This window comes from Pangasianodon hypophthalmus, chromosome 2 (assembly GCF_027358585.1).
Source record: "Pangasianodon hypophthalmus isolate fPanHyp1 chromosome 2, fPanHyp1.pri, whole genome shotgun sequence".
NCBI lineage: Eukaryota > Metazoa > Chordata > Actinopteri > Siluriformes > Pangasiidae > Pangasianodon > Pangasianodon hypophthalmus.
In genome coordinates this window covers 16,192,341-16,203,452 of record NC_069711.1, presented here as the reverse complement: position 1 = coordinate 16,203,452, position 11,112 = coordinate 16,192,341, and the positions used below count along the sequence as shown (strand labels likewise).

At 37.6% G+C, this 11,112-nt stretch overlaps 1 protein-coding gene across 1 annotated transcript; it reads left to right on the top strand.

Moving 5' to 3' along the window:
• Nucleotides 1-1,069: 1,069 nt before the first annotated feature.
• Nucleotides 1,070-11,053, top strand: slc26a6l (solute carrier family 26 member 6, like). The gene is made up of 19 exons (XM_034299722.2): nucleotides 1,070-1,319; nucleotides 1,481-1,620; nucleotides 2,323-2,433; nucleotides 2,671-2,846; nucleotides 2,971-3,135; nucleotides 3,242-3,394; nucleotides 3,682-3,764; nucleotides 3,893-4,040; nucleotides 4,145-4,258; nucleotides 4,355-4,432; nucleotides 4,558-4,653; nucleotides 4,879-4,985; nucleotides 5,073-5,142; nucleotides 6,507-6,599; nucleotides 6,732-6,842; nucleotides 7,233-7,634; nucleotides 7,731-7,785; nucleotides 9,529-9,671; nucleotides 10,456-11,053. Exons 1-19 carry the CDS (start codon nucleotides 1,180-1,182, stop codon nucleotides 10,477-10,479), a joined length of 2,409 nt encoding a protein of 802 aa, XP_034155613.1. The 5' UTR covers nucleotides 1,070-1,179; the 3' UTR covers nucleotides 10,480-11,053.
• The last annotated feature ends 59 nt before the right edge of the window (nucleotides 11,054-11,112 follow it).

The following is an 11,112-nucleotide window of genomic DNA, read 5'->3' as shown; positions in this document are numbered from 1 at the left end:
ATGGTTTGCATTTATTTATTTATTTTCTTACCCATATTTTACATAATCATTACATTGAAGCTAGATTTCATTTGTCAAGATAAAAACATCCAGGTTAAAAATCACTTTATATATTACGGACTTAGTGGAATATGCAGTACAGCATAATTATAGCTGTAATAACTGATCAAGTTGGCATTTCAGTTGATATACTGTATTTTCCAGCAGTGTATTAAGTGTAAATTACTAAATCTTTATAATGCTCTGTGCATAAACAGGTGAAGTGAAACACAGGTTTGCAGCCCATTGTCCTTTTGCTATAGAGGCTAATCTTTAAACAGTGAGCAGAATTATTAATAGAAATATTAACCCTGGATAGTTTTCATTTGACAAGTGTTGATGCAATAACCTAGCACTGAAACAGCCTGTCCTTACTATACAAAGTCACAAGAGTTTTAAAAATCTTTTGCTAAAACGACCTGAAGTTTCCAGGTCATTAGGAAGAGCACATGATAAAATTCAATGGTAGTTTTATTAAGCACGGTAATGTTATTAATGTAACAGTTCTGAAGTGTCCCATTATTATGACTGGGTAGGTGCTTAAAAGGTATAAGAAGAATGAATTTAAAGCTTCATTTAGTTTTAGAGTGAAAGTGCTGCAGTGAACACTTTCACCCTGTTGTGTTGATTGTGTGTTGTGGAAAATGATGAATCAAAGACAGGATGGCTAAATTTCTCTTCCTGTTTCCAGTGATGAGATTATTAATTCATTCATGTCTTACCCAACATCCGTGTGGGATCTGTCACTAGAACAGAAAATGTTGACTAGAGCACACCAGTGGAAACTAGAGAAAAAGCTGAATCAGCATAAGCACAGGATTAACATTATAGTGTTTTTTAAAATAACATTATTTTATATCCACACCTGTGGAGTTTTGAATCATGGAGTTATTCATTCAGTATTTCATTTTGTGTATTAATTGCTATTTATAATTTATGAATGAGTATTTTAGATTTCTCCGTAAGTAATCATTAGCCAGAAAGTCAGCCCCTTTTACTACGTCTTCCTCATCCTATTTAAGTGTCTCTGAGTGTAAATCGCATGCTAGAAACCCTAGAAATCAGAAGGGTGAAGTCAGGGAAGTATAGGGTAAAGAATAATTTTAAAGATCTTTTCAGATCTGAATTTGTGGTGTAAGTATGGTCACTGGGAAGAACAGCTCAGGGTACTGTGTGGAGAGGGAGATTCTGGATGAAGAGAGGCTGGAGGAGCTGGCTAGGAGATTGGACCCCTCACAAACCCACATTCCGTTCTCTCATCGCCTGAAAAACTCACTCAGGTGAGACACTTTAGAAAGAAAAAAAAAACATATTTTAGTATGTCTATTTGTGTATGAATAGTGGTGGTATACCTTATTCATATGAGTTCCTATTGAAGTGAAGATTACTTCTTTCTTGTCTTTTTCCCCCTAATTCCCTTCTCTCTTTATCCCTCTCACAGGTGTTCTATTCCCAGACTGAAGCGTAGAGTGGCAGGCTGTTTACCCGTGCTTTACTGGTTACCACGTTATTCCATCTGGGACTATGGCATGCCAGACCTCATCTCAGGCATCAGTGTGGGCATCATGCACTTGCCACAAGGTGAGAGCTTCTGCATCTTAAGATTATGTCCCTTCAATTAATTTGTATCCTTGCAGAATAGGGGAAAGTGCAACTGTTAAGAGCAATAAATCCTTCTGCAGAGTCTGATGCTGTTTTTATTTTATGAATGAGGAAAAACTGATACATTTTTGTTAAATAATTTCTCAAAGATTATGCTACTCTTTACTAATATATTTTGAAAGGTTTATAATTTACAGAAAATATTATATATCACATCACATGGGACCATGCTAATAATCAGTAGAAGATGTCAGTCAGAGAGATAAATTTAACATTTTATGAGCATGTCTGTTATCATTGGAATTTAACCCATAGCATCACACCTATTTTAAATTTGTGGCATACGAAAATGAGTATTTCTCATAAAGTTTAAAATTCCTCCTGTATAGTTACACCTGGGTCAGAAAAGTTCTGCAGTATTGCTTTGTGCTGGCACCACTAAATTGTAATGTTTCCAGTGTTTAAAGACAACATCTGTGACAACAAAACTGCTTTATTTAAAAGAAACAAAAAAGAGCCAAAGGTTTTCCTTTTGCTTATCGAGATTAGTGTTAGGTTTAGGTGTAGGCTAGCTGCATTAATAATTATGTCAATGGAAGGTCCTCACAAGGATACTAAGACCTTGTGTGTGTGTGTGTGTGTGTGTGTGTGTGTGTGTGTGTGTGTGTGTGAATTTTGTAGGAATGGCCTATGCATTGCTGGCTTCACTGCCACCAGTATTTGGACTGTACAGCTCTTTTTATCCTGCACTCATTTATTTCTTCTTTGGGTCCTCCAGACATATTTCTATAGGTGAGGAGACTGTTTATACATTATTACCATGGAAATTATTTTGTTTAACTATATCCATTTTGACTACATTTGCCATAAATTTACAACGATAAAGTGGAAATATTTCACACACTACTGAAAAGAAGCATTAAAATGGAATTATGGGTAAAATATGTGTTGGCTACTACACAATAGGCTTTAAATTCTCTAAATGGCTTTTGATCATGCATTGTCTTCTCTCTGTATGTGTGTTTGCAGGCACATTTACGATTCTCAGTGTTATGGTGGGCAGCGTTACGGAGAGACTGGCGCCTGATGCCAATTTTCTCATCCTCAATGGCACTAATGTGACAGAGGAGGTGAATGTCACTGCTAGAGATCTTTATAGAGTACAAGTTGCTGCAGCCACTACGGTATTAGGAGGACTAATTCAGGTTCGCGAACACATTTATGAAAATGGAGATGTGATGAGATGTGCAAACATGCATATTCACACTCATCATGTGATGCTGAATTGTTTTTGAATTGCAATGGAAATGCTTTTTCTTAATCTTTCAGGTGATCCTGGGTTTGGCGCAGTTTGGGTTTGTGGGCACGTATCTCTCAGAGCCATTAGTGAGAGCGTACACCACAGCGGCTGCCGCTCATGCAGTAGTGGCTCAGTTAAAGTACATCTTTGGAGTGTCTCCAACACGATTCAGTGGGCCATTCTCACTGGTGTATGTAAGTACTCAGATATTCACCCCCTTTGTGGCTGCGTACAACAAACTTATGGACCTCATCACTTTTTTTGAGAATCCACCAGACCCTGTGTTGTGTGTGTATGCAGACACTAGTATATGTGTGTGTGGAGCTGCCCAATACTCATCTGCCCACTCTGCTGGTCAGTGTTGTGTCCATCATAGTCCTCATCATTGCCAAGGAGCTGAACAATAGATACAGAGAGAAACTGCCAGTGCCAGTACCAGTGGAACTCATTATTGTATGCTTCTTTTTTTTTTTCATTTTCTCATTCTTAAATAATTATTTATGATATCCATTGCCTTTCATGGTTACTAACTGGATGGTCAGCACACTTTTAATCTGTTCATTAACATATATGTATTGTAGCGACAGGTAGAGACAATTTATTCTGATTTGCCTTACTATACATTGTATAGGAAGGACAAATATTTTATCCATGACTCAGGCCATTCAACACTGTGTGTGTGTGTGTGTGTGTGTGTGTGTGTGTGTGTATGTGCGTACGTGCGTGTGTGGGTACACTAGATTGTGGCAGGTACACTGATATCATTCCACACTCATCTAAATGAGACCTATGAAATTTCAGTAGTCGGAGATATCCCAAGTGGGTGAGTTATTCCTTATTGTAACAATAACAATATTAATAATATTATTATTTAATATTTTACATAAATACAGATGATTCTATTAACCATGTTTTAGTGTATGATTGTTATCTATCTCTTGGATTATTCAGGCTTCAGCCTCCCACTATGCCAAACCCCAGTATCTTTTTTGAAGTGGTAGTGGATGCCTTTGCCCTGGCCATTGTGGGATATGCCATTTCCATCTCTTTGGGCAAAACTTTTGCTCTTAAGCATGGCTACAAAGTGTGCAGCAATCAGGTGAGATGGCAAGCCACCACTGCAGATTGGAATTTTAATCAGATTTTATTAAATAAATGCATTTGTAATCATATAGTAACCATTTTTCTGTGTTTTTTTTATAGGAATTGGTGGCTTTAGGTCTCAGTAATACAGTTGGAGGATTTTTCCAGTGTTTCTCTGTCTGTGCTTCTATGTCTCGGAGTCTAATACAGGAGACCACTGGAGGCAGAACACAGGCAAGACAGACAGACACACACACTTGGCACACCGTTACACATACCCATCTTCTATGTACAGACTTATAATCATTGTGTTTTGTTGTGCTGCTGTAGATGGCAGGTGTGGCTGCAGCTGTGATAGTGCTGGTGACCACGTTGAAGTTAGGAACACTGTTTCAGCAGTTGCCTAAGGTACATCTCAGTAATCCTTTACAAGTCTGTGGACCAGAATACACATCTGTCTATGTTTGAATCTATCTATCTATCTATCTATCTACATACACATAATGTGTGTGTGTGTGTGCATGTGCATACAGGCAGTGCTGGCTGCCATTGTGTTTGTGAATCTGAAAAGCATGTTCAAACAGTATGCCGACATTGTGACACTGTGGCAGAGAAGCAAGATTGATCTGGTAGGATGCCATAATAAACCTCCAACAATGTTACACATTCCATTAGTATAGTGTTTAAGCATATTTTTATATCTGACTGATTAGTGATCAACTCTTATCCATGCATATGTGATGTTGAAAGTATCATTTATTGTAATCAAAGCAAATCTTTGTCATATACTCTGTTTTGCTGTAATTATGATGCATTATTTCAATTTATTATTTATATTTATTTGTTGTATATAGTTGGTGTGGCTGGTGACATGGGTGTCCACTGTTCTCTTTAATATGGATATGGGTTTGGCAGCCTCTGTTGGCTTTGCCCTGCTTACTGTCATCTTCAGAACACAAAGGTAAGATACTTCACTGCTCTGTACCCAGAAAATGTTTTGTCTTTATGGTGTAAATACTCATAAATAAGTGCTTCCTTGATCTCACAGGCCCCGGTACTCTGTCTTGGGCCATCTTCCTGGTACTGAGCTTTATTTGGACATGGAGACACACCAAAAGGTGAGGCACGCAGATATTATGCATGTTTACATTACCTTATTTAACCCTGTTTCCTGGACATGATATTTGAATCTTTATAAAATTTGTGGCAATTATAAAAATCCAAATGAGTAGTGTGTACTTATTAGTGTACCATATATACTGAGTATTTTTATGTATTGGGGATTCAGTGCTTAGGTAAAGTGCTAAGAGGAACTGATCAAACTGACACTCAGGCCTTCTTGATTTAACCCTTGATTTTGCCCTTTTAGCAGTCAAAAATCCATGTTCTCTTTAGAGCAGGGGACTAGATTGCATTCTTGTTATTTGATGATTTCAACTAAATAAATAAACATTATTTGTCCTACTTTGTTGTGTAAAGTATAGGGTAAACGTTTTTAATATTCTTGCTCTGGTACTGTAGGTTGCACCACAGCTAATCATACTGATTGGAGAAGCTTGAGGCTTGATGAGACTTGGGGGTCATCAATGTGGGTTTTTTTGGTAAATGTGTGATGAACCTTTATGTTTATTTTGGTTACCAGTGGTCTCTCCCATGGATACCAATTTGCCTAGTGCCTTCTAAAGATGTAACAATGAATGCTGACTTTATGTGAGGCGAGCGAGGCCTGCAGTTCCTTAGAGGTTTTTCTGGGCTCTTTTGTGACTTCCTGGATGAATCGTCAATACACTCTTGGAGGAATTTTTTTAGGCCGGCCATTTCTAGGAAGATTCAGCACTGTTCCAAGTTTTCTCCATTTGGAGATAATGGCTCTCACTGTGGTTTGCTGGAGTCCCAGAGCCATAGAAATCACTTTGTAACACTCTCCATGTATTTCAATAACTTTCTTTCTCAGCTCTTTTGGAATTTCTTTTGATCGAGTGTGCTGCTTGTTGAGACCTCTTAACTTGACTTTGCTGGAATGGTTCTATTTATGTGATGTTTTGATTCAACAGGGCTGGCAGTAATCAAGCCTGGATGTGTCTAGTCTAATTAAACCCAATTATCAATTAAATATGGTTAATTGTTTTATTGAGTAACAAAGGGGACAGTTACTTTTCACACAAGGCCAGGTAGTGTTGGAAAATGTTTTTCCCTCAATAAATCAAATGTTGGAAAATGTTTATCCCTCAATAAATCAAAAGGCTGTATTTTATGTTTATTGTATTTTATGTTTATTTAGTTTGTGTTATATAACATTTTGTTTAAAGATTTGAAACAATTATGCAAAAAATATTAGAAATCAGGGAAAAAAAGCAAATACTTTTTCATGGCACTGTGAATTATGTTTTTTTCTTTTTAAATGGCAAATTGTGTTTTACTAATATACAAAAAACAAACAAACAAACAAAAAAACATATGGATGCATTTATGTGTGTGTCAGGTAAGGGAGGTCCCAGGCATCACGATATTCCGCTCTTCAGCCACCATATACTTTGCTAATGCTGAACTCTACCTGGAAGCCCTCAAACAAAAGGTGCACATTTGATTTTCCTTTCATCCAGTTGTCTCAATGTACCTCTTAGACACATTGTTTATCACCTTTATGCTTTATCTCATCTGGTATCTTTTTCTCTCTTGTTTTTGTGGCTGATGACTGTGATTACAGAGTGGCTTGGACATTACTAAGATGATCACATATAAGCGCAGACAGGAGGAGAAGCAGAGAAGAAGAGAGAGGAGGGCAGAAAGAAGGGCAAAGAGAGCAGCCAAAAGACAGGTGGAGCAACATATCAAATCTCTTGATAAAGACCACAAAGCGTTAATTAGTGTTTCTATCTCATACTTCCAAGTATGTCATTACTGAATTAGCAGTTTAAATACTTAAAAATCGTTTGTGGCTCAAGTATCTACTTCACTCACACTTTATTTTTGCATCAGGTGCTAGTATGTTTTAAAGATTGTTTTTTTTTTTAAGTCTTGACTATTATTAAAGTGATTTTGATATAATACTGACAGTTTTCAACAAAACAACTGCATTTAGTTATTTCACTGACATTGACTTATTGTACTATATTAACATTACTGAGCCTAATACTAATTATTTACTTCTTAATAAGTATTTTTTTTCTTTGCAATGATGTGCGCACTCTTTTTTTTTTTTTTGCAGAAACAAGCTCTCAGAGCAGCCTCTCAGCGTGCCAAAGGATGTGTATTCTCGGTTGAAGAAGAGGCAGGACATTTTAAAGAAATGGGTGGTGATATCATCCCAGAAGAGGAGTGGAGGGACAGAGAAAATGGCACAGTATTTGTCATGCCTGAGACCCCACATAACAGTTGGGTGTACCTGAAGGGCACTGATCCTGACACCACCACGCTAGGGTCCATGTCAGATCTGCAGGATGAGGACATCACAACACTGGAGTCCAGCAGTGAGGACACACTCAGCAGGGATCTGGAACGAGTTTCCCTAGGCTCACTGGGAAAATGGACCTGGGATATCCATTCCATCATCCTAGATCTGTCTCCAGTCAACTTCATCGACACTGTGGCCATCAAGACTCTGAGAAATGTGAGTGTCAAGATCAGTCTGAATGATACTGTCAATACAAATACTTAGTATTAAAATTGACAGCAATACAGAACATTTGCACTCTGTTGATAACAGATATTCCATGACTTTGGAGAGATTGATATCCACATCTACATTGCAGGCTGTCAAGGTAAGTACAACCGAATCTGAATATATATAACTAAAATTTTAAGCCTTAATTTGTGTTGGATATTTGCATAATATGCTTGTGGTAAATATGAAATTGCAATATTTTCAAAAAATGCACCAAAATTTCAACCAACAAAAATTTCTGGTTTTTGTTTCTGGCCAAAAGAGCAGAAATGCCTAAATATTTTTCAAAAATTTTAGTCTAGTGGTTTGATGCATCACCTGAGAACATCCCAGACAATATGCAAACCACATATCATAGTTTTTATGTTCTTTAATGTCGGCTTGTTTTTGTGGAGTAATGTCTCATTGAAAAGTCTGACCTTTTGATATTAAAGACTTTTTGATATTTAATTACCTGGTAGTTTCTCAATAAAGCATTAATTAATTAATATTTGCTTTTCAATTAATAATGCTTTTCAGTTTGCAAATGCATAAAAATCTAAACAAGTATGATTTACACCGATCAGCCATAACATTAAAACCGCCTGCCTAATATTGTGTAGGTCCCCCTTGTGCCACCAAAACAGCTCTGACCCATCGAGGCATGGACACCACAAGACCTCTGAAGGTGTGCTGTGGTATCTGACACCGGCCTCCATGGATCTGAATTGTTTGTCCAGCACACCCCACAGATGCTCGATCAGATTGAGATCTGGGGAATTTGGAGGCAAAGTTAACACCTTGAACTCTTTGTCATGTTCCTCAAATCATTCCTGAACAATTTTAACAGTGTGGCAGGGGTGAAAGAGGACACTGCCATTAGGGAACACTGTTGCCATGAAGGGGTGTACTTAGTCTGCAAAATGTATAGGTAGGTGGTACGTGTCAAAGTAACATCCACATGAATGCCAGGACCCAAAGTTTCCCAGCAGAACGTTGCCCAGAGCATCACACTGCCTCCGTTGGCTTGCCTTCTTCCCATAGTGCATCCTGGTGCCATCTCATTCCCAAGTAAGCGACGCACACACACCCGGCCATCCACATGATGTAAAAGAAAATGTGATTCATCAGACCAGGCCACCTTCTTCCATTGCTCCATGGTCCAGTTCTGATGCTCACGTGCCCATTGTAGGTGTGGCTATGCAGTCCCATACGCTGCGATGCACTGTGTGTTCTGACACCCTTCTATTATAGCCAGCATCAATGAGCCTTGAGCACCCATGACCCTGTCACTGGTTCACCTGCTGTCCTTCCTTGGAACACTTTTGGTAGGCACTAACCACTGCATACCGGGAACATCTCACAAGACCTGCCATTTGGGAGATGCTCTGACCCAGTCGTCTAGCCAGCACAATTTGGCCATTGTCAAAGTCACTCAGATCCTTATGTTTGCCCAATTTGCCTCCTTCCAACACATCAACTTTGAGAAAAGACTGTTCACTTGCTGCTTAATATATCCCACCCTTTGACAGGTGCCTTTGTAATCATTAATCAGTGTTATTCACTTCATCTGTCAGTGGTTTTAATGTTATGGCTGATTGGGGTATGCCACAGTACAAAAAGCTAATTAATGAAAAAAATATATATATAATATAAAAAAATCCAGCATGTGATTTTCAGTCCAGAGAGTCTTAAATTTCAGTTTTAGTTTTGGCCACAGATTTTCATTTTGGTGTATCATTAATAGATTTTTCATCTCATGTCCTCAGTCTAATTTCCTGTTTGGCTGTTTATATAACTGCACACTGACACACTCATATCCACTGTTGTGTGTTTGTTGATTGTGCGACTCTAACTCTAGTTCCAGTGGTGGAGCAGCTGGAGCAAGGTGGCTTTTTTACTGACATTTCCAAAGAATGTCTCTTCACTACAGTGCATGATGCAGTGCTGTACTGCCTCAAGCACCATGGTGCAGCAACTCTGCCGAGCTACGAAACACTAGTGGTGAGCTTTCCATACATACACACAAATGTATTTACACAGAGAGAAGGAGATAAGATGTGATTCCAGAGACTTACAGGCTCTAATAGGTTGTGTAGATATTGTATTAAAGTCAGGGCAACAGTAAAGAAGTGTTATAGTAGAGATTCCTAACTTGTTTATTGAAGACACAAAGCCATTCCAAATTCACAGGTTATTTCTGTTCCTAACACATCTGAGGCATGTAGGGCCTCATGTTTGCTCGAATAAAGGGAATACCACGTCACACACCCGTGTTTACCTGTAGTGTCACAGGGTAAAGGTAAGATGGTAGACTGAGGATCTCTTTGAACCTTGAGAAAACAGGGCTGTATTTTTTTTCCCTCAAAAGCCAACTTTTAAAACAGCAAAGGCTTTCATTACCACATTTTGGAAAAAATCTTTTTCAAATATTCTATAATTTATTGCTGCAACAAAACAACAGTCTGAAACAATGCAAAATCCACAGATATATAGTTCAAAATCAAGGTCAAAATTTTGGTATGGCCCTGATGCTCTTCAGACCCAATCTGAAGAACACAATGTACAACACAAATAAATTCAGAAAGGGAAATTCAAACTTTTTAACTGCTAGCATTTTTATTTGCCTACTGTTAATATTGTAACAGACTATTTGTTCTTGCTTGTTACTTTTACATTTATCATTTTATAAACTTTTGCACTTCACTACACATGTGCAGATACACTGTAAATAACACATTTTATAATCAAAGCATCTCTAATGCATGATTCAAATTTGTCATTATAGAGTATGAGCAGCACCAGACTCTGAGATGTTAACTACAGTGAAGTACAGCTGCAGCAATCTGTTTCTGTCTCTTTCTATCTCTCACACACACACAAGCACAAAATGTGGTGCTACCACTATGAACTGTATAAATGAGAGTTTCTCTGCCTAGTGTAAAATGAAAGATACTTCCTGCCTTTGCTATTACTTGAACAGTGGAGCACGGCTGCCATGAACAGGGCTGGTCCTTGTGTTTTGAGATTTATACATTCTGTTTATTATGGATACTTCTTCATGTACATATGTATGGATTGTCTGTTCATAGGAAATTTTATGGCATGTTAGTCAAAATAATGCATAATATTGATTTAAATTATTAAAAAGGCACATACGTTTTTTTAATCTATATTTAACTTTATTATTTTAAAAATTAACATCTTAATATGTTTAAAGAAAATGACAGAATGCTAACATTTTTTGTGACTTCTGAAAACATTGCAACAATGTTACAATTACAGTAAATGATATAAATAAATTAATAGAGCTGGACTTCTTATGGATGCAGGTGAAATTAAATTGAAGACTGAATAAATAGTAATAAATAATCACAATCTTTGTACAGAGTATGAGTTTGTTCAAGCATCAGTTTAGACATGCTTTGCTGGAAAAGATGTAGAG

Coding starts and splice junctions, on each gene's coding strand:
- slc26a6l (XM_034299722.2), top strand. CDS start 1,180: ATGGTCACTGGGAAGAACAGCTCAGGGTACTGTGTGGAGAGGGAGATT. Junction 4,433..4,557: donor TGTTTCAGCAGTTGCCTAAG/GTACATCTCAGT, acceptor ATGTGCATACAG/GCAGTGCTGGCTGCCATTGT. Junction 7,786..9,528: donor CTACATTGCAGGCTGTCAAG/GTAAGTACAACC, acceptor CTCTAACTCTAG/TTCCAGTGGTGGAGCAGCTG.